The sequence below is a fragment of the Notolepis coatsorum genome (genome assembly GCF_963971535.1).
Source record: "Notolepis coatsorum genome assembly, chromosome: 2".
In the NCBI taxonomy this organism is placed as follows: Eukaryota; Metazoa; Chordata; class Actinopteri; order Aulopiformes; family Paralepididae; genus Notolepis; species Notolepis coatsorum.
In genome coordinates this window covers 16,641,615-16,664,878 of record NC_140166.1, presented here as the reverse complement: position 1 = coordinate 16,664,878, position 23,264 = coordinate 16,641,615, and the positions used below count along the sequence as shown (strand labels likewise).

The 23,264-nt window shown below is 46.2% G+C and overlaps 1 protein-coding gene across 1 annotated transcript in view; it reads left to right on the top strand.

Annotated features, from left to right (window-relative positions):
* The window catches only part of grin1b (glutamate receptor, ionotropic, N-methyl D-aspartate 1b), a gene marked incomplete at both ends in the record, with an annotated part of 290,208 nt that overhangs the window by 238 nt on the left and 266,706 nt on the right, over positions 1-23,264 (top strand). Inside the window, one exon of the mRNA XM_084308084.1 lies at positions 1-14. This exon is cut by the window's left edge and continues 238 nt beyond it. Within this exon, the coding sequence (XP_084164210.1) occupies positions 1-14 (14 nt within the window). The remainder of the gene's footprint in view (positions 15-23,264) is intronic.

Below are 23,264 nucleotides of genomic sequence, written 5' to 3'. Positions count from 1 at the left end.
TGATCTCGAACCAGGTATAGGGGTCCGCGTGGATGTGTGTCTGTGTGTGTGTGTGTGCGCGTGCGTGTGTTCCGTACATGCGCCTTCGTGCACGCGCGCCATGGGGATTATGATACAATGGACCCCATCGGCAAAAATATCTAAAAGCCTAATTCTTAAACTAGAGCGAAGCATGTTGGTATCACGTGAAACTATAGACACCATGAGGAATCCATGCCAGGCATGTCGTGCTAGCCTTTGCGGAGGGGGCTAAATATTGCTCCAAAATGTAGCTAATTTGGACAGGGGGGAATTGGCTAAATCATTTTCAAAGGGGTCTCCTCACATCTCACCTCAAGATATCTGATCAATGGAACCACATAGTCTCACATGCTTTGCTCCATGCAGTTTTATGGCAGATATGTGATATTTTCCATTTTTATAAATATATTATATATTTGCACATTTCTACATATTGTGATCCCTAAACAGTCGTGTTTAAATTGAGTATTGAGAGCTGAGACTTTGAATGTGGTACATTTTTACTTGACCTCACTGGATAAAATTACCTATTGTGACCACTAGGATTATCATAGCCTCATGGAACCTTACAACCAGAAACTAGAGACCTAGACCAGTCAGAGGGTCTATGGCACGTCTAGGTGCATTGACGATAAGTGGGACCATTTTCAGAAAGAAAAACAGCTCATCATCCAATCCATGACCCTAACTGAAAACAAATGATTCATTACTCCAGAATCGTCCAGATGTCAAACATCAGTGGTCAAAATGGTTTGATATTGCACCAAAGCTGAGTAACTAATAGTATTCATTCAGAAATTGCTGGAGCAACTTATTAGACCTCTGTCATTATAGGTGCATTATAATGTCCCTAGCCCCTCTACACTCAAAATGTTCTTCATTTGAACAGGTGGTATTTAAGCGCAGTTTCTGACTTAGGAGCCCCTTGAGCCCCTGGGCCTAGCACCGGTAGGCCCATTCTGTAATCCATCTCTGACACACAAATACAAATATTCAAACCCAGTAGGCCTGATTTAATGTCTATGTGAAACATGGCAGGATGCTGAAATGCTTTGGCTGATTCAACCATGTTAGATGTTTCAAAACAATCAGCAACTGTCTGACTGGAGATTAAATATTTTTAGTTTTTTAACCTTTATTTACGACACGAAGCTTGATCAATGCTCTTTTTCAACACTGCCTTGCTTCACAATCACAGAGTTCCACACATTCATATCACAGTCGTCAGCTTGTGACTGCAACATGTTCTTGTTCGCGGACGACTCAGCCCTGCTGGTCTCTGACAAGAACAAGTTACAGGTTGAAAAAACCCTCAGCTCAGAACTCGGCAGAATCTGCACCTGGCTCGCTGATAACAAACTATCATAGGTAAAACAGAGTCCATTCTCTTTGGATCAAATAACAAACTCAGCAAGACTGACGGCCTCTCAGTTACATCCTAGAGGCAAAATCTTGGCATCCAATGTAATAAAAAAAGTCAACCAATGAACTAGATTCTTGTACCGGATCTCCTCTCTGGTAAACAAGAATACCCTGAAGACTCTGGCAGGAGCACTCATTCAAGGGTACTACGACTATGCTTGCACCTCATGGTACCAAAGCACCTCAAAGGCGCTTAAAAAAAAGGTTACAAACATCACAAAACAAACTGGTCAGACTACTGCTTGACCTTACTCATAGAACCCACCTCACCCCTGCCCACTTTGACTACCTAGGATGGCTTAGAGTAGACGACAGAGTACAGCAACTTGCAATGGGCCTGGTCTACAAGATACACTACACAACTAAGGTACGCATGTACATGTCAAAATACTTCCCAAAGGTCAGTGAATACCACAACCATAACACCAGAGGGAGCTCCACAAATGATGTTAAACCCAGATTCGGCTCAAACAAGGGACTAAACACGTTTCGCAATTATGCCACATCAATGTGGAACGCCCTACCCACAGCTGTAAAGGAATGTGAATCACTACCCACTTTCAAAACTAGGGATGCACCGATCCGACTTTTTCAGTCCCGATACCGATACCAATACCTGGGTTTGGGTATCGCCCGATACCGATACCGATCCGATACCCATTGTCCAAATGTTTTTTTCTAAAAAAAAATTATCCATGTTTTGTTTTTAGATTTTTTTTTGTTTTTAAGAATTGTAAAGGATCACAAGTGTGTTTTTGATTTGTTGTAAACAAAGACAGAAAATAAACTTCATTAATTCAATTAATAAACTGTATGCCTCACTGTCACTATGTGAAAGAGACTGGGATCATTCTTTTGTGCAAGGCAACATCAGGCTTGACTTAAAACATTACTTTCCTAACTTTGTGAAACTAAATGTAACAAATTAACACATAGATATAAATGTACTGAATGGTTATTTATTATTTTATTTATTATTAAAAAAAATTAAAAATCCGATATATATATATATTTTTTTACCGATACCCAATCCAGCTATTTTACTGATATCGGCGGCCGATACCGATACCAATATCGGATCGGTGCATCCCTATTCAAAATCACTCTCAAAGAGCACCTACGGGAGACTGCAATTCGAAACTGGCCCCTGTAAATGTACAGTAAATGTCCTAACCCAATAATACACAAGACCCTCTTCTTGGGACCAAGTAAGGTTTTGTCGATAATCCAATGTACAGTTGTACAGTTTCCCCCACCCCACCTACCCAACCCCACCCCGCCTACCCAACCCAATTTTTCCCCCCGATTTTGTTTTACCGATCCCGATCTTCTGAAAATCATGTGATCAGCCCCCGATCCCGATCACGTGATCGGATCGGGACATCCCTAATCGCTATGCAAATGAATATGGCCCTATATGATGCAGCCAGTGGGCAAGGCAGAGTCCTCCTTTAGGATCCAGGTGACATGTGGGGAGCAGCCCCTCTTGAGCCTCTCTGTTGGCCTTTAGATGGTCATTCTGAAATCACTCTCACTTTCATCTGGATATGGACTTCTCACTCTGTCTCTCTGTCTGTCTGTCTGTCTGTCTGTCTGTCTGTCTGTCTGTCTGTCTGTCTGTCTGTCTGTCTGTCTGTCTGTCTGTCTGTCTGTCTGTCTGTCTGTCTGTCTGTCTGTCTGTCTGTCTGTCTGTCTGTCTGTCTGTCTGTCTGTCTGTCTGTCTGTCTGTCTGTCTGTCTGTCTGTCTGTCTGTCTGTCTGACTGACTCTCTGATGCTCTCTCTCTCTCTGATGCTCTCTCTCTCTGATGCTCTCTCTCTCTGATGCTCTCTCTCTCTTTCTCTGATGCTCTCTCTCTCCCTCTCTGTTTGTCCCAGTGGGGTGGTTGCGGTCTCAGTTATGATCCTTGCTGTGTTTACTGTTGTGAAATGCCATGATACCATGTCAGAGAGAGAGAGAGAGAGAGATGAGAGTGGGGGGGGGGACAAACAGAAGAGACATAAATAGTGAGAGAATGGGAGCTGAGTAGAGAGATGGTGAGATGAGAGAGGTGAGTGGAGAGGGGATCTGGGGAGAGAGAAATAGAGGGAGAGAAATAGGAAGAATGAGGGAATGAAAGAGAGTATTGAGAGAGATGAGTAGAGCGAGAAAGGAGAGAGTCAAGGAATGGGGGGTGGGGGTAGAAAGGGAGAAAGTGACTTTGTAAAAAAATACAAATAAATCATAAACAACAGTGCAGTGATTATCATGATGTAATCTGGCATCAGAGAGAGAGGCAGAGAGAGGGAGTGAAAGAGATGGAGATATGGCAGGAGACAGAGGTAGAGGGTGAGAGACAGAGAGAAAGTGAAAAGGATGGAGAAGGAGCGAGAGAGAGAGGTAGGGGTAGGGATGGGCAAGTACTCACCGTTTAAACTGAACTTAGGAAACCTGATTTATATATAACACTGGAAGCTGTGGAACATGAGAGTGTAAGCATGATTATATGAATACTACGCTAACGTTACTGTGAAAAGTTTGTTGCGTTGGAATACAGCTAGCTTAGCATTATCTAAAAGATAAGAATAGTGGTTTGTGTTTGTGCATTTCCAAATTGTGCAAACAACATGTTGCCCTCTTTGCGTAGTGTTCATAGACTAGACACGTTTTTTTCAAGAAATATGTCCTTCCATGAGCGGAGAGATCTGCTGCAGACAGAGTGGAGGTAATGTACTTACTGGTTACTGGCATTTTGTTTTGACTGACAATATGCATTAAATGGTAAATGGCTGCATAGTGCTTTTATCCAAAGTGCTTTACAATTAGTTCCACACATTTTTACCCATTCACTCACACATTCACACACCAACAGCGGAGGCAACCATGCAAGGTGCCAACCTGCTCATCGGGAGCAATTAGGGGTTAAGTGTCTTGCTCAAGGACACTTCAACACATTGCAGAGAGGAGCGGGAATTGAACCGGGAACCTCTGGATTACCAGACGACTGCTCTACCTCCCGAGCCACTGTCTGAGTGAGAGAGAGGTAGGGGGAAAGAGAGAGAAACACACACAGAGAGGTGAGAGAGAGAGACAGAGGTAGGTAGAAAGAGAGCGAGGCAGGGGGAAAGAGAGAGACAGAGAGGTCAGTGGAAAGAGAGAGACACACACACAGACAGGTAGGGGGAAAGAGAGAGAGACACACACATACACACACACACACACAGTTGTCGTGTCAGGCTGTTGGCTGCCTGTTGACGAGGAGGACAGGTGATGCTCGTTAACAGACCGAGAGGAAGGGAAACTGTCACCAGCTGATAAATAGAATAATAAAATAGCCAGAATCTAGGGCCGTGTCTGAAATTCCTCAGTACTGTACCTACACACTCAGGCAGAAGCTAGTAACTCTTCTACCTACACTTTTAGAACCCATACGGTTGAGAAGGTTCACCCAGTAGATCAGAAATCCGCTCATACTGTGCAGTAGTTAAGTAATGTATTATGTCATTGTCCCGCCTCTTGTCATGGAAATAAAAATCACATATCATGTTATTAGTGTCATGTTATTAGCTAAATGACTAAATGTAGTGCCAGCAGTAGAAACATGCAGCATCTAATTTGGTTGGGTGCAGGGCTTTCCCTAAACAATGGTATAGGGGGCGCAGCGCCACTATGACAACGTGCACTGCCAGTGCCATCGTGTGTTTAAAAATAAATAAATAAAGTAGATAAATAAATTTTTGTTGCAGTGAAAGCTTGGGGCCAGTTTAGAAACAGATACATCATTGTCTAATCTGTTGTCATCTGTCATCTGTTCCACTGTGTGTGTATGTGTGTGTGTGTGCGCGCATATGTATTTGTGTTCAATGTTAAACTATTGTGCAGTGTACAATAGTTACACACTGTACCGAGGGAACTGAGATCTCCTCCTGGGTAGGGAACAGTGGAGGCTGGTAGCCCAGAGAAGACTCGAAGGGGGACTGACCTGTGGCAGCGGAGGACAAGGAGTTGTGGGCGTACTCGATCCATGGCAGGAAGGCGCTCCAGCCAGAGGGGTCCCGGGTCGTGACGCAGCGGAGGGCGGACCCCAGGTCCTGCTTGGCCCGCTCCGACTGGCCGTTGGTCTGCGGGTGGTATCTGGAGGAGAGGCTGACCGTGGCCCCCAGGGCCCGATAGAAGGCCTTCCAGACCTGGGAGACGAATTGAGGCCCTCTGTCGGAGACGATGTCCACCGGGATCCCGTGGAGGCGGAAGACGTGGAGCACCATCAGGTCCGCAGACTCTGAAGCAGAGGGAAGTTTGGGGAGAGCAACAAAGTGAACGGCCTTTGAGAATCGATCGACAATGGTGAGAATGACTGTGTTACCGTGTGAGGGAGGCAGGCCGGTGACGAAGTCCAGGGCGACGTGTGACCAGGGCAGGCCAGAAACAGGCAGCGGGCGGAGGAGCCCGGCAGGTGGTCGGTGGGAAGCCTTCCCACGAGCACAGACGGTGCAGGCAAGGACGAAGGCGTGGGTGTCTTCCCTCATGGAGACCCACCAGAAGTGCCGCTTCAGTAGGGACAGGGTACGGTCGATCCCAGGATGACAGGCGAACCGGGAACAAAAAGCCGGTTAGGTGGACCGTTACCTGGATCAGGCTGGATGCGCTGAGCCTCCTGGACGACGGACTGGATCTCCCAGGTGGCGGAAGCCACCAAGCAGGAGGAGGAGAGGATGGTGTCAGGGTGTGAGGAACCCCCTTCGGGGACAAACTGCCGGGAGAGGGCGTCCGGCTTAATGTTCTTGGAGCCTGGCCTGTAGGTCAGGGTGAAATTGAACCGGCCGAAGAACAGTTCCCAGCAGGCCTGGCGGGAGTTCAGGCGCTTGGCCGTCTGGACGTAGGCGAGGTTCTTATGGTCCGTCCAGACCAGGAAGGGGATCTCTGAGCCCTCCAGCCAGTCCCTCCATTCCTCCAGGGCCAGCTTGACTGCCAGGAGCTCCAGGTTTCCAATATCATAGAGAGAAGAAGGCGCAGGGGTGTAGTCTCTGGTCGAGAGCGGAGCGCTGAGAGAGGACCGCCCCGACCCCGGTACTCGAGGCGTCCACCTCCACCACGAACTGGCGGGACGTGTCCGGCTGGACGAGGATGGGCGCGGAGGTGAAGTGCCTACACAGCTCGGAGAAGGCGGAGTCCACTTTAGCGGACAAGATGAAGGGCACGGAGGGCGAAGTGAGTTGGGTAAGGGGTGCAGCGAACCGGCTGTAGTCCCTGATGAAACGCAGATAGAAGTTAGCAAATCCCAGGAAGCGTTGGAGTTGCTTGACGTTGGTGGGTCTGGGCCAGTCTGACACTGCCTTGATCTTCTCGGGGTCCGCCCGGATCTGGCTGCCTTCTATTATGTAGCCGAGGAACCCGATGGAGGAGACATGGAACTCACACTTCTCCGCCTTGACGAACAACTTGTTCTCCAGCAGGCGTTGGAGGACCCGGCGGACATGCTGGACGTGCTCTTCCATAGAGCGGGAAAAAATCAGAATGTCATCCAAATAAACAAAAACAGAGCGGTTAAGGACATCACAGAGAACGTCATTGACAAGGGCCTGGAAGACAGCAGGGGCATTGGTCAGCCCAAAGAGCATTACCTTGTACTCGAAGTGACCGAGCGGGGTCTTAAAGGCTGTCTTCCATTCGTCCCCCTCCCGGACAGGTCCAGCTTCGTAAAAATGGTGGCACCTTGCAGGGGTTCAAAAGCAGAGTTAATTAATGGCAGGGGGTACTTGTTCTTGATCGTGATGTTGTTGAGGCCCCGGTAGTCAATACAGGGGCGAAGGGAGCCTTCCTTTTCGGAGACGAAAAAGAAACCAGCGCCGACAGGAGAGGAGGAGGGGGTAATAATGCCAGAGGCCAGGGACTCATGGATGTATTTCTCCATGGACTCCCTCTCCGGGCGCAAGATATTGAACAGGCGACTAGCGGGGAGCAGGGCTCCCGGGAGCAGGTCAATAGCACAGTCGTACAGGCGATGGGGTGGCAAGGAGAGAGCATGCTGTTTACTAAAAACAGCCTCTAAATCATGATAAATTGGAGGGATAGCAGAAAGGTCAATGGGTTCGTTGGGAACGTGAGAACCAGCGACCTCCAGTGGCGGCCGAGCTGACTGTAGACAGGAGGCGTGGCAGTGGGGGCTCCAGCTCACGACTGAGCCTGTTGGCCAGTTTATTACAGGGTTGTGTAGCTTTAGCCAAGGCATGCCAAGAACAATGGGATTATGGGGGGAATTAGTGACGTGGAAGCGGATAACTTCGTTATGATTCCCTGAGAGTAGGAGGCGAAGAGGCTTGGTGTGGCGGGTTATTCGCGAGAGCAACCTCCCGTTTAGACCGTGAGCATCGCGGGGAATTGGCAAGGTGTCAGTGGCAATGCGGAAGCGGGACACTACCCCAGTAGGGCGGGCCATACTTTTTTTTTTTTGGAAAATCAATCGAGTGGGGTGTCTAAAATACGTGTTTTTTTGTGGGGAATTCAAATATGGGATTATTTTTACAATTGGATAACTCCTACCTACATTGTTTTGGATTTCAAAATGGCCGATTTGACCATTTTTCACCCCTTGGCCATACATGGATGCCAACATGAATCTTAAGGAAATCCTAACATGCAAGGTGTCTAAATGATGTGTTTCTTAATGGGGAATTCAAATATGAGTTCATTTTTGGGATAGGATAACTCTAACCTACATCATTTTGGATTTCAAAATGGCCGATTTTACCATTTTTCACCCCTTGGCCATACATGGATGATAACATGAATCTGAAGGAATTCCTAACATGCAATATGTCTAAATGATGTGTTTCTTAATGGGGAATTCAAATATGAGGTCATTTTTGGGATAGGATAAATATAACCTGCATAATCTTGGATTTCAAAATGGCTGATTTTACCATTTGAACCCATTGGTATTGTATTACAAAATTGCAAAGATAAAAAATATATGGGAAATCATTTATAATGACAAAGCCATCAAATTTATTAACAAGTGAACTGTATATAACTGGATACAACTCCAAAGATCAATAATAATAATACTAACAATAATAAATTGTATTTGTAATGCACACAAACACCTAAGTGCTAAATCTCGATTTCCTGACTTCTTGAACTTTGCCAGGTTCCAATATCAAGTTCAAGTTCAAGTTCAAGTTCAAGTTCTTTAATAGTTGTCATACAGAAGTACAGAATACTTTCATACAAAATGCTTCTTACTGTTACGCTCCAGAGACTGTGCTAGACAAGATAGTATCAAATAACATAATAACATAATATAGCATGAATTTAGAAGAAGAGAATGAGGTCACAGTGTTCGGTATAGACATATGTACAATGTTCTGAGTTACCATATAATATACAATACACAATACTATGCAGTGTACTAATGTACAGTACTATCTAGTGCAAAGCAGAAATGGGATGAGGTACAATTTTAGGTACAATTTACAGTAAGGTGTACGAGTTGTAGTGCAATCCTTCGTCCATAAATATAAAGTGTGGGGAGTGGGTGCTACAGTGTGTTTGTTTAAAGTGGGTGTGTGCTATAAAGTGTGTGGAGTGGGTGCTACAGTGTGTTTGTTTAAAGTGAGTGTGTGCGTGTGGATGTGTGTGCTATGTGCGTTTGGTGGTTGTTGTTGTGTAGTGTTCATTCATTGTTCGTTTAGCAGCCTGATGGCCTGGGGATAGAAGCTACTTCTGAGTCTTTCTGTGCTCGCCTTGAGACTCCGGTATCGCTTGCCTGACCGCAGCAGTTCAAAGAGGCAGTTGTTCGGGTGACTGGAGTCTTTAATGATTCTCTTAGCCTTGCCCTTGCAACGCTTGTAGTAAATGTTCTGGAGGGTGGGGAGCCCCCCTCCAATTGTGCGTTCGGCTGCACGTGTCACTCTTTGTAGTCTGCTTCGGTCTTTTGCAGTGCTATTCCCAAACCAGGAGGTGATGTTGCCGGTCAAGATGCTCTCTATTGTACATGAGTAGAAGTTCTTAAGGATCTTCTGGCTGACTTGGAACTTCCTTAGGCGCCTGAGGAAGTAGAGGCGTTGTCGTGCCTTCTTCACCACACTGTTAATGTGTGTGGTCCATGTCAAGTCCTCGGATATGTAGGCTCCGAGGTACTTGAAGCTGTTGACTCTCTCAACCGGTGCCCCGTCGATGCTGAGGGGGCTGTAGTCCTTGACCCCCGACCTCCTGAAGTCCACAATCATCTCCTTTGTTTTGCTGACGTTCAGGGAGAGGCTGTTTTCCTGGCACCATCCCGCCAGGACCTTGACCTCTTCCAGGTAGGCCCTCTCGTCGTTGGCAGAGATCAGGCCCACCACCACTGTGTCGTCAGCAAATTTGACGATTGTATTGCTACTCCGCTGAGCCACACAGTCGTGTGTGTACAGGGAGTAGAGGAGGGGACTCAGAACACAGCCCTGGGGGGCCCCTATGTTGAGGGTGATGGATGAGGAGGTGCAGTTGCCTGCTCTCACCACCTGGGGTCTGCCAGTCAGGAAGTCCAAGACCCACTGGCAGAGGTCATAGCCCAATGTGTCCAATATCTTGATTGGACTCATTCTTGGATGGCAAGATCTCCTACTGTACTGCTTTAGCCACCAACCTACAAACACAAACTTAAAGTCAACGTCAGCCATAAATAGGTGAGCTCTTTCCAGAACTACTCAGCAGAAACCTCTGTAACCATTTTAACAAACGTCTCAATGTAGCCTATTGAGAAAATCCATGGGGCTCCATCAATCATCTATCTTCTTAAATTTGATCAGGTTGCACAAGTCCTGCTTGGATTCATTCTTGGACATCAGCCTCCTGCTGGTCTCCTGAGCCCTGATCCCTCCATCCCTTTTTTCTTATGAAAAGTACTTAGCAGAGGCCTCAGTCACCATTTTAACAACCCTCTCGATGCTTTGTGTGTGGCAAGGCCAGTCGAGAACCTCCATGGGGGTGTTGATGAAGTTCTTCACCTCGGAGGTGCTTAGGGAGCAGGTGAGAGGTGGCTCTGACACATCTTCTGACCAGCTGATTAAGCCACCAATGCTGGAAGCGTCACTATTGATGTGAGGTGTTCTTCTGATCCTGACACAGGAGTCTCCCAGCTGAGTGTCTGGATCCCCCTCTCCCCTGATGGCCAGGATTCTCTCCACCCCCTCAATTCTCTCTTTTTGATCCTCAGAGCACAGCAGTGTTTGGAGGATGGCTTCACTGTGGGCATACCAAGCAGATCTTCTCACAGTTGGCATCACAACATCCAGCACCTCCTTCCTCTGAGACTTGAGGCAGTCCAGCTGAAACAGGATGTGCCTAGGCCCTTCGATCCAGGAGTGCTTGACCTTCATGTTGAACCAACATGGATAATACACTCCAATGATGAATTCCACAATGCATTGTAGATTATTCAGGTTCTTTCTTTTAAGTTGATGCTTCGACACCCAGAGCCTGAGGAGTCTGTTTGCTGTGGTGAGCCAGCGGCTGTGGTTTACCGGTCCAATCTCCAGCAGAGCCAGCCTTGCAGAAAGCACTCCATCCCTGATTGCACAGACCAGCTTATAGCCATAGTGTTGATCAGTTGAGAGATCTTGAATGATCTTCTCAGGCAGCTTGATCAGCGGAGGGCCAAGAAAGATCCTGGTGAAGTTAGGATTGATCTCCAAGTCTGTAACAGAATCAAGGAGCTGTCCTATTGGCCCAGACAATTTGTTGTCTGACAGAGTAGCCCCATCAACTTCAACAATGAGACGGCGCAGTGGAAGTTCACCAGTGTGCAGGTTGCACAACAACCAGACCAGCTTTCTCCCCAGGTGCAGCTCCAGCTTCCGCATTACACCTGCCTTCACTCCAGTGTTGACATTGGTCGAGTCTCCTCCAATGGCCCACAAGGTCTTATCAGAACCTCTCTCTTTCAGCCAGGCAAACAGGACCTTAGCAATCTTCTCTGCATGGGACTCCTCTTTAGTTGCTTTCTCTGGTGTAAAGTGGAACAGATAGTTGCTGCCAGGCTCACTAGCAACACTATAGTGTTCTTCCTTGATCTTTGCAGGAAAAGATTGGTCACTGCCCTCAGCTTCCATCATCACATTGGTCATGTCAATCCGCCCATCAAAGAGGATACAGGAGATCCCCCCCTCCTCCCTGCACTTCTCCTCAAACTCTTCCCCCAGCTCTTGCATCAACTTTTCTTGTGCTCTCTTAACCTTGTTCTTATCAATCACTTTACTTGTGTCATCTTCTAAGATGAGTTCTGCATCAATCAGAGCTGCAGTTGCTATAGCTGCAGTTGGCCTTAGACCTATGCCATACCTTACACTAGCAAGGGCGATGTTTGGAATCTCATCATAATTTTTCCGTAGCTTTGCTGAAGCTGCAGGGTCAGTTTCAGGAATGAGCTCAACTTCAGGGACTGTAAGGAAGCTCTCAAAATCCTTCCTGGCAACCTTGTCTGCTGCTGCAAAGCTTTCTTCTTTGCCCCTTCTCCTTTTCTCTGCCTTCTTTTCCATCCCCTGCCTTTCCAATGTTTTCACCTGTCTCTTGTGCTCAGGCAGATCAGCTCCAGCCATTTGGTGTGGTCCTTTACTTCCAACCTTTTCCCTCTGTCCCTTGATGTAGGCAATATCTTTCACAGGAATCTTTTTGTCTTTGCTGCAGCAACAGTTAATGTTCAGATTCATGTTGGCATCCATGTATGGACAAGGGGTGAAAAATGGTAAAATCGGCCATTTTGAAATAAAAAATTATGCAGGTTAGAGTTATCCTATCCCAAAAATGACCTCATATTTGAATTCCCCATTAAGAAACACATCATTTAGACACCTTGCATGTTAGGATTTCCTTCAGATTCATGTTGGCATCCATGTATGGCCAAGGGGTGAAAAATGGTAAAATCGGCCATTTTGAAATCCAAAATTATGTAGGTTAGAGTTATTCTATCCCAAAAATGAACTCATATTTGAATTCCCCATTAAGAAACACATCATTTAGACACCTTGCATGTTATGATTTCCTTCAAATTCATGTTGGCATCCATGTATGGCCAAGGGGTGAAAAATGGTCAAATCGGCCATTTTGAAATCCAAAACAATGTAGGTAGGAGTTATCCGATTAGAAAAATAATCCCATATTTGAATTCCCCACAAAAAAACACGTATTTTAGACACCCCACTCGATTGATTTTCCAAGAAAAAAAAAGTATGGCCCGCCCTACTACCCCAGCGTCAATGAGATTTTTCGTCGGCGCCTGAATCGACCAGCGCGGACAGAGGGAGCGATTGACCATTGTGACAAAGCGTGGCACTGAATTGCATATTTTGACCAGAGCTGGGAGCATAATTAAGGCTCGAACATACGCCCAGCGTCACTGTCGAGCCCCGTCGTTTGGGCGAATCGAGCATGAAGCAATGGAGTGGCCGAGTTGACCGCAGTACAAACATGCCCCCGTCTTGAGTCTGTGACGGCGTTCGCTGAGAGGGAGGCGAGAGCGGTCAAGCTCCCTAGGCTCAGAGGGGCTGTTTTCGGCGCGGACGGCGCGCCCCGAGGGAGGAGAGCGAGATGAGCTGGGCAATGGAGGACGAGCAGCGCTAGCCTTTTCACGCTGGCGTTCGCGAAGGCGCGTGTCCAGTTCTCTGGCTAAATTAATTAGCTCGTCTAGGGAAGACAGTTTCTCTTTAGATGCCAATTCATCTTTTAGGACGTCGCTGAGGCCTTGACGGAAAGCCCCTCGTAGCGGCGGTCATTCCACTCAGAACCTGCTGCCAGGATACGGAATTCAATTGCATATTCGCTCACGCTGCGGGTTCCCTGGCGGATCGTGAACAAGCCGGCAGTACTATCCGAGCCCCCAGGAGGATGGTCGAAGACCTTTCGCATGTCGCCGATATATGCAGAGTACGAATCGCAGAGGGGGGAACGACTGAAGTGGAGGGCGGTTGCCCATTCTAGCGCGGGCCCCGTGAGCAGACCTGACAGGTATGGAGACTTTGGATCTATCACTTCGGAAGGTTTGTGGCTGAATACTAATGAACATTGGAAAATAAAGGCTTGACACTTAGAGACGTTTCCGTCATAACGTTCTGGTGCGGGGACATGGGGCTCCCTGTGCCGGGAAACAACAGGTGGGGCGTCTAGCTGGGCAGTGACGTATGCATCAAAACGCTCACATTGTCTGTCTCGTTCCACGGAGCGGAGCGAGAGAACGCTGAGTTGGGCAATGGTTTCGTCCAGTAATTGTGAGTGTTGGTTTACCAGAACGGCGTGTCCATTGAGGGCGGTCTGGATGTTGTTCCCCCATTCTCCAGTCTCCTGTGGTGCTGGAGTTGTCATCGTGGTCGGAGTGTTCTGTGAGGATGGGGTTTGGTGGAGCCCAATAGCAGAACACAGGAGGAGAGAGAATGGAGCGTTTTAGGGTGTTTTAATATTATACTCCCAAGTTGACAGGTTACAGACAGTGAATACAGGAATGTGCGACAGGTATGGGAGTGTGCCATGGATGAGAGCAGGTGCACTCCTTGTGCAGCACGGGGCAGTAGACACAGGACTGTGTAGTGGGCGAGAGCAGGTGCACTCCTTGTGCAGCACGGGATAGTAGACACAGGACTGTGTAGTGGGCGAGAGCGGGTGCACTCCTTGTGCAGCACGGGATAGTAGACACAGGACTGTGTAGTGGGCGAGAGCAGGAGCACTCCTTGTGCAGCACGGGATGTCCAGGTAGGAGGTGTACTGGAGCGGAGGTCGTGGGCATATAGAGAACAAGGGTTAGGACAAGGTATAACAATGAGGACTGGGTTGCAAGGCTTAGATTCGTCGTCGTACCTAGGAAGCTAGTTTAACACTCCGACGAGGGTAGGACAGGATCTGCAGGTTGAAGTACCATCTCGTTGATGAGGGGATGAGTCACAGCCGTGTTGATTGATGAGCTGGCAGCGTGTGAATCTGGGGAACGGATGCTGCCAATATAAGGGTGTGAGAGGATAAGGGGTGAGTGAGGCTTCCGCCGTGAATGTGGGGGAGGAGGAGGAGGAGTGAAGAAGGCTCTGGCCGTGATTATGACACTTCCACCCGCTAACTCTGCCAATTGAGTTAGTTACTTAGTATGATGGCCGGCCCAAGCCGGAGGCAACGCCGACAGCCGGATTCGAACCCGGTGTCTCTTGCGTTAGTGACGAGCGCAATGTCCGCTGCGCCACCCAGTCGCCCACTCTTCTTTTTTGATACGAAATCCAGCCATATTCCTTTCATTGTATTTCAAATACTGCACTTTAATTTCAAGCGGAAAACTAATCTTTCCATTAAAAACTGGCAATCAGGTCATTTAAACATTGTTGACATTGTTTTTTTGTGTTTATTTTAAAGAATGGAAAGTCTAGTGCTGGTTGAGCATATGCATACTTTATGTTGATGGCCTTTGTCTATAATGTGGCCACAAAAATAGAAAGATTTTATTATTTAGTTTGTTTGCACTAAGTTAATACTTTGACAAATGTAGCCTATATTTTTCAGTCAGTTCGGTCTTTGTGTGCCAAACATTATTTAAGGCAAACCGCTGTAAACCTTTTTTTTTTTTACCAAATAAATGAGAAGCATGTTTAAATCAGCAATGCCTCCCCTCTTGCTGTACCAAAATCTCTCCTAGCTCTGTCAAAATTATGTGCCTGATGTCAAATGGCCTCATTCTTTCAGTTTTTGCATGACTACGTCCTTGAGAATAAGTGAAAAGTTGGATTATTTTTTGGCTATATATTTTATGCTGATATTTTTGGACTGTTACATTTAAAAAAAAATAAAACAGGGTATATCGAACCAAACCGAAAACCGTGACCCCAAAACCGTGATAGGAACCGAACCGTGGTTTTTGTGAACCGTTCCACCCCTAGTTCCACCCCTTTTAAGCCATATACTGTAACATATAGTGCGTTTCTTAAGCTGATCTACATCAGAATCTTAAAACAATCCACAGATAAAACAGAGGACTTGTTGATAGATGTCCCGACTTTTAGTAAAAAGAAAACGTACTACTAAAATCACACAACTGTTTAGCTCATTGTCCTTTTAACAAAGATATTTGTAAGGCAATAGAATAAGGGGCATTGCATTTTTCATTCAGAATGAACAGACTTTGAACACTAATAGTAATATATCCCTTTCTAGATACAGTGTCACAAGCATTCATTAATTCTTTCAATTTTAATTTAATCTTGAAAGATCACTGAGAGCATGCTCTCATTTACAATGACGTTGAGAGGTACTGCTCATAGGAAGTTGAAAGACTAAATCAGTGCATTGGCAGTGTCCGTGTTGGCTACAAAGATCTGGAATATACTGTAGGAGTCAAGTCAAGAGTTTTATTTGTCACGGCATACAAGTATACAATGAAATGCGGGGGGTCTTGCCCGCAACGATTGTGCATAATACAATAATAATATATAATAAGAATCCAATAGAACGATATTGTGCAATAATACAAGTAATCAAAGTAGGGCATATCGGTATATGTACATGAGTTATTTACAGAGCATGGTAGGACATGCTAGGTCCTGTGGTAGTGCAATACACTGTTAGCTACGGATGAGGAAGTTTCAAGTTTCAAGTTTCTTTAATAGTTGTCATACAGAAGTACAGAATACTTTCATACAAAATGCTTCTTACTGTTACGCTCCAGAGACTGTGCTAGACAAGATAGTATCAAATAACATAGTATAGCATGTAATTTAGAAGAAGAAAATGAGGTCACAGTGTTCGGTATAGACATATGTACAATGTTCTGAGTTACCATATAATATACAATATTATGCAGTGTACTAATGTACAGTACTATATAGTGCAAAGCAGAAATGGGATGAGGTACAATTTAGGTACAATTTACAGTAAGGTGTACGAGTTGTAGTGCAATCCTTCATCAATAAATATAAAGTGTGGGGAGTGGGTGCTACAGTGTGTTTGTTTAAAGTGGGTGTGTGCTATAAAGTGTGTGGAGTGGGTGCTACAGTGTGTTTGTTTAAAGTGAGTGTGTGCGTGTGGATGTGTGTGCTATGTGCGTTTGGTGGTTGTTGTTGTGTAGTGTTCATTGTTCGTTTAGCAGCCTGATGGCCTGGGGATAGAAGCTTCTTCTGAGTCTTTCTGTGCTCGCCTTGAGACTCCGGTATCGCTTGCCTGACCGCAGCAGTTCAAAGAGGCAGTTGTTCGGGTGACTGGAGTCTTTAATGATTCTCTTAGCCTTGCCCTTGCAACGCTTGTTGTAAATGTTCTGGAGGGTGGGGAGCCCCCCTCCAATTGTGCGTTCGGCTGAACGTGTCACTCTTTGTAGTCTGCTTCGGTCTTGTGCAGTGCTATTCCCAAACCAGGAGGTGATGTTGCCGGTCAAGATGCTCTCTATTGTACATGAGTAGAAGTTCTTAAGGATCTTCTGACTGACTTGGAACTTCCTTAGGCGCCTGAGGAAGTAGAGGCGTTGTCGTGCCTTCTTCACAACACTGTCAATGTGTGTGGTCCATGTCAAGTCCTCGGATATGTAGGCTCCGAGGTACTTAAAGCTGTTGACTCTCTCAACCGGTGCCCCGTCGATGCTGAGGGGGCTGTAGTCCTTGACCCCCGACCTCCTGAAGTCCACAATCATCTCCTTTGTTTTGCTGACGTTCAGGGAGAGGCTGTTTTCCTGGCACCATCCCGCCAGGACCTTGACCTCTTCCAGGTAGGCCCTCTCGTCGTTGGCAGAGATCAGGCCCACCACCACTGTGTCGTCAGCAAATTTGATGATTGTATTGCTACTCCGCTGAGCCACACAGTCGTGTGTGTACAGGGAGTAGAGGAGGGGACTCAGAACACAGCCCTGGGGGGCCCCTATGTTGAGGGTGATGGATGAGGAGGTGCAGTTGCCTGCTCTCACCACCTGGGGTCTGCCAGTCAGGAAGTCCAAGACCCACTGGCAGAGGTCATAGTTCAAGCCCAGGTCCCTGAGCTTGGCTATGAGTATGGAGGGGACTATGGTATTGAATGCCGAGCTGTAGTCGATGAATAGCATTCTCACATAGTTCCCCTGCCTCTTGTCCAGGTGTGATGCTGCTGTGTGCAGCACATGGGCTATGGCGTCCTCCGTGGACCTGTTGGGGCGGTATGCAAATTGCAGGGGGTCCATGTTGATGGGGAGGGAGGAGCAGATGTAGCCCTTTACTAGCTTCTCAAAGCACTTCATGGCTATGGAGGTGAGAGCTACAGGGCGGTAGTCGTTGAGGCAAGCAGGCTTGGATTTTTTGGGTACAGGGATAATAGTGGACTTCTTCAGGCAGGTGGGGATGACAGCCTGTTCTAAGGACAGGTTAAATATGTCAGTGAATACTGGGGCCAGTTGGTCGGCACAGACTTTTAGGACGCGGCCGGGGATGCCGTCCGGACCTGCTGCCTTCCTGATATTCACTTTTTTAAAGGTCCGCCTCACCTCATGCTCTGTTACCCTGAACACTGCGCCTCCATCAGCAGCCGACCCCCCCCCCCCCCATTGCCGTGGCTTGTGAGCTGGTGTTGTTATTACCAGCATCAAACCTCGCATAGAAGGTATTGAGGTCATTTGCTAAGGAGATGTCACTGTTCAGTTTGAGGGAGGCGCCTTTGTAGTCTGTCATCGTTTTGAGCCCCTGCCACATAGCTCTAGAGTCAGCTTGTTCAAACTGGAGTTCAATTTTATCCCTGTAGCGCCGTTTGGCCTCTGACACTGTCCTCCTTACGTTGTATCGCACCACCTTGTGGTCATTCATGTTGCCTGCCACTAGGCCGTCGTTGTATGCTTTGGTGCGCTCTCTCAGAGCTTCACGGACGGATTTGTCTACCCAGGGTTTTTGATTTGGGTAAACTCTCATTTTGGTAGTGGGGATTGTTTCTTCCACCAAAGTACAAACATAGTCCAGCACTGTCTCCGTGTAGACATTAATGTTATCTGTGTTGCGGAACACATTCCAGTCTGTGCAGTCAAACGCAGACCGGAGCGTCTCCCCCGACGTCAAATCCCATTTCTGCACCTCTCGCGAGACTACAGGAGTACTTTTGATTCTCTGTTTGTACATTGGTGAAAGAAAGATGGACGCGTGATCTGATTTACCAAAGCCACTATCAGAATGAGCCTTGTAGCCACCTTTAAATTGCGTGTAACAGTGATCTAGGATGTTACCGCCTCTGGTGTTGCAAGTCACATGCTGATAGAAGTCAGGTAATACCTTTCTCAGATTGGCGCTATTGAAATCACCCAGCACCAAAATGGCGGCGTTAACGTTCGCCGCTTGTATTCTATTTACCTCGTCGTGGAGTCTGGAGAGCGCGACGTTGTTGCTGGCTTGCGGTGGAATATACACTCCTACAAGGATGATCGCCGTTAACTCCCTCGGGAGGAAGAAAGGACGACACTTGATGGTTATATATTCCAGGTCTGGGCAGCAGTGGTTGGATAATTCCTTCACGTTAGTTGGATCGCTCCAATTGTTGTTAAACATGAAGGCAATACCTCCTCCACGTTGTTTACCGGACTCTGCTGTACGATCCTTGCGGTGGATAAAGAAGTGTTCAGCTGGTTGGATTGCGTGGTCTGGAACGTCCGTCGTGAGCCACGTTTCGGTGAAGCAGAGAACGTTGCAGTCCCTAACGTCTCTTTGGTATTGAATCCTTGCTCGGATGTCATCCAGTTTATTGTCAATTGATTGTACATTGGCTAGCAATATACTGGGCAATGGCGTTCGGTGGCGTCTGGATCTCAGCCTGTTACGGATCCCAGCTCTCTTCCCACGCCGTCTGGTTCCTTTGTTCCTGGGATCAAGGAACAAAGGCTCTGGTCCCATTCTCCGGAGAATCTCCTCAGGCCATTGTTGCGGTTCGGAAAGCTGGTCCAGTGAGTAATCCAATCGGTAAGTTTCCCGTAATCCGATGTCTATAAGTGACTGACGGTCATACACATTAAATGCACCTACTGTTGGTACTGGGTCTTTATGTACACTGCTATACAATGCTATACACTGCTATACAATGCTATATTATACAATCTCCAGTTATACTATACTATTCTTAAAGTGACCTTTCATTTTGTAAAGTGAAGGAGGGAGAGTCATTCTAGAAACATTAGGTCTATACAGTAAGAGGGAGAGTCATTCTAGAAACATCAGATCTATACTGTAGGAGGGAGAGTCATTCTAGAAACATCAGATCTATACGGTAGGAGGGAGAGTCATTCTAGAAACATTAGGTCTATACAGTAAGAGGGAGTCATTCTAGAAACATTAGGTCTATACAGTAAGTGGGAGAGTCATTCTAGAAACATTAGGTATATACTGTAAGAGGGAGTCATTCTAGAAACATTAGGTCTATACAGGGAGAGTCATTCTAGAAACATCAGATCTATACGGTAGGAGGGAGAGTCATTCCAGAAACATCTATACTGTAGGAGGGAGAGTCATTCTAGAAACATCAGATCTATACGGTACAGGGCTGTACGCTAAGCTTTTTCACTAGGGGCACACTTGCCCCTAAATGAGAAATTTACGGGCAAAAAATATTTTCTAGGGGCAAATTTATATTTTTTTTAATAAAATATATATATTATATAATCATACTTGTAGTTGTATTATCTGCGAGACATCGCCACCACGCAACAAGTCAAAATGCTCGCTATATGCAACCAGCTCCACTGTCTGTGTGTACTCGAGTAGCCTCCAGCTACGGCCAGGATTCTCCGGAGCTGCAGCTGGACCCTATACTGTAGCCTCCAGCTACGGCCAGGATTCTCCGGCGCTGCAGCTGGACCCTATTGACTATATTCAGCGTGACCTCAGCTCGAATACGCATCGACTCAGTGTTATAAGACATTGATATCAGGAGCTATCTGTAGCTATTTAGTTTAATGGGACGTTTCGTTTTGAACAGTGAGCTAACGCGAGCTATCATGCACTACTAGACTTGCTGGAGCATTTGTTGATATCAGTAGCTAGCCGGCTGGCAGGCTCACCGAGGTCCCAGTGTCCCACTAGAGACTAGTGTTTACAACAGCCACGGGTGCGGGAGGGAGGAGGAGCAGCAGACGCCGCAGCTCTCTCCGTGTGTCTGAGTTCAGTTCAGTTCGGCTCACTATAGGAGGTCGAACGCGTCGAAAATATGAAGCAATACTAACTTTACTTTTCTTCATAGCTAAATGAATCAGACAGTCAGCCAGTCTATCAGAGTGAGTGCTCAGTCGATTGTTCCCGCTGATCATACCTGCTGAGTGCTCACTGCTCAGCTCGCGTGAGTGACGTCATCGCGTCATCACACGCCTTGGATAATTTAGGAGTGAAATGCGAATGCAAGGCTTGAAAGCACTACTCGCAAGCCCGCCCCCAGATAATATTTACCAATCGCAACGGCCAATTAAAGGGGCAATTCGCGATCATCTCGTCGCAGTGTACAGCCCTGCGGTAGGAGGGAGAGTCATTCTAGAAACATCTATACTGTAGGAGGGAGAGTGAAACCCGGTATGGTCATTTGTCTTTGGACTAACCTTTAATCAATAAACTACAATTACATTGCTGGGGACCCCTTTGGACTTCATCAGGGTCTACTGGGAGATCACAGGACCTCACTTTGAGAATCACTGCTCTATAATATTGGTGTCAGTCAGCAGTGTCTGGTGTTAATCTTAGTTTTAGTTGTTTCACCTTATAGCACACAAACTGTTCTGGTTTGGAGACATTAGGTGCAAGCACTCGTTTTTATGTTTAGTTTTTTTTTTTATCAAATATTTTCTTTTTTCTTTTTCTTTTTTCTAACATGAAACAAAACATATATCACAAACAATACAATAATAATACATAAAAAGACTTCCCAAGACAATAACTTAACACCACATGACAAGACAATAACTGATACAGACTGTACAGTGATCATCCTACATGGACACTCAAGGACCTCAACATGAGTCACACTCACATTACATTATTCAGTAAAAGAAAAAGAAAAAAACTCAAATCAAAACAAATCAAAACAAATTCCCAAACTTATATGCGTTCTTTTAGCTTTGCCACTGCAGCCAACCAAATTGCAATATTAGATTCCTTAACCCCTACAACACGTGCCGTGGATATCTCCAAATAGATCACATCAAGGTAGGTGAGAAACCATACCTTCGGGCAGAGTTTGTCTGGGTGAAACCAACGTGAGGCAATACATTTTTTTGCGGCTGTGAGGCCGGCCAAAATGAGTCTTTTCACCTGTATAGAGGTCGGTAATTGAGAGAGATCATTCAATAACAATACAGAAGGAGATACAGGTATGGTTAAAGAGAAAATGTCCGAGAGCTGATATGTAACATTTTCCCAGAAACTCACAACAGGGGGGCATTCCCAGTACATATGCATAAATGTACCTGTGGCGCCGTTTGGACACAAGGTACATAAAGAGTCAGGTCTGAGACCCATTGAATTCAATCGTCTAGGGGTTAAATAAGTCCTGTGAATAAAATTTAGGTGAATCTGTTGGTGATCTGGGTTGTGTGAGGATAACTGAAAATTTTCCCAGACTGCATCCCAATAAAAATCTACATCCAACTCCGGGACATCCTTTCTCCAAATCGTATCCAGAGGAAGGTCTTTATACGAGGACATGAGTAAATGGCGATAAAAGTCAGAAACGAAGCCTCTCGATGTCTCTTTGTCATAAAATAATTTGTGAAAGTGGTGATGCACTAGTGGAGCATCCCATGGCACTCCATGAGCCTTCAGAGCTGCTCTTATTTGTAAATAAAAGAAAAAGGAGGTTCCGGGGAGATCATATCCGTTGGATATATCCTGAAAAGAGCGGAGACCAGAGTTGTCGAAGATATCCCCCAATGTGTGTATGCCTTTCTTTTCTAGGGTATCTAATAGGTTGTTGTCCAATAAGGAGAAGATTGTTATTAAATAGAGGGGAATGCGTGTGCCATTGTTGGCGTTTTTTACCCCCTTTCTGAGTGTCACGCCAAGTCTGGATCACATGTGTGATAAGAGGGCAAAATCGTAATTTACATTGTTTAATTGATATGTTGGTATACACAATATCCTGAAGTCTATATGGGGACACCAACTTCTCCTCCAATGGTCGCCAAGATACAGCTGCTTGAGCGTCAAACCAAGTGATCAAAGGTCTCAGAGAGAAAGCTTGAAAATAATATTTAAAGTCTGGAAATGCTAAGCCCGAGTTTACTCCTTTGGGCAGTTGATCTCTTCAAGCGCGGGCGTTTATTGTTCCAAACAAATTTATATGAGGCAGAGTGCAATTTCTGCCAGTAACCAGCAGGAGGAGGTAACGGGAGCATGGAGCTGATAAAGTTAATTCTGGGTAAAATATTCATTTTAATTATTGACGCACGGGCCTGTAATGCATTTTTTTATTTGGACCATCTGTTAAAGTCATTCGTGATCCTGTCACCCAAGCTGGAGTAATTATACCTTACCGTCTGGCTAATAGTGGGGAATATTTCAATCCCGAGACATTTAAAGTGCTCCACCATAAGTATGTTTGCCGGTAGGATGGTAGCCTTCGCAGGCTCATTAAGTGGAAGAAAGGCAGATTTTGGCCAGTTGATCTTAAAGCCGGACAGGCTGCCAAATTCATCTATCACGCCGAGCAGATGAGGTAGAGAGACGGAGGGATTCTGCATAAACAGCAGTACATCATCTGCGTATAAGCTAATATGGTGATGTGTGCCCTGAATTGAAATAGGAGATATAATTTGGGATTGTCTTATGTATTGAGCTAGAGGTTCGAGGGATAAAGCGAAGAGTCCGGGACTAAGAGGACAACCCTGTCTAGAAGAGCGCGAGACAGAGAAGAGTGGTGAACATAACT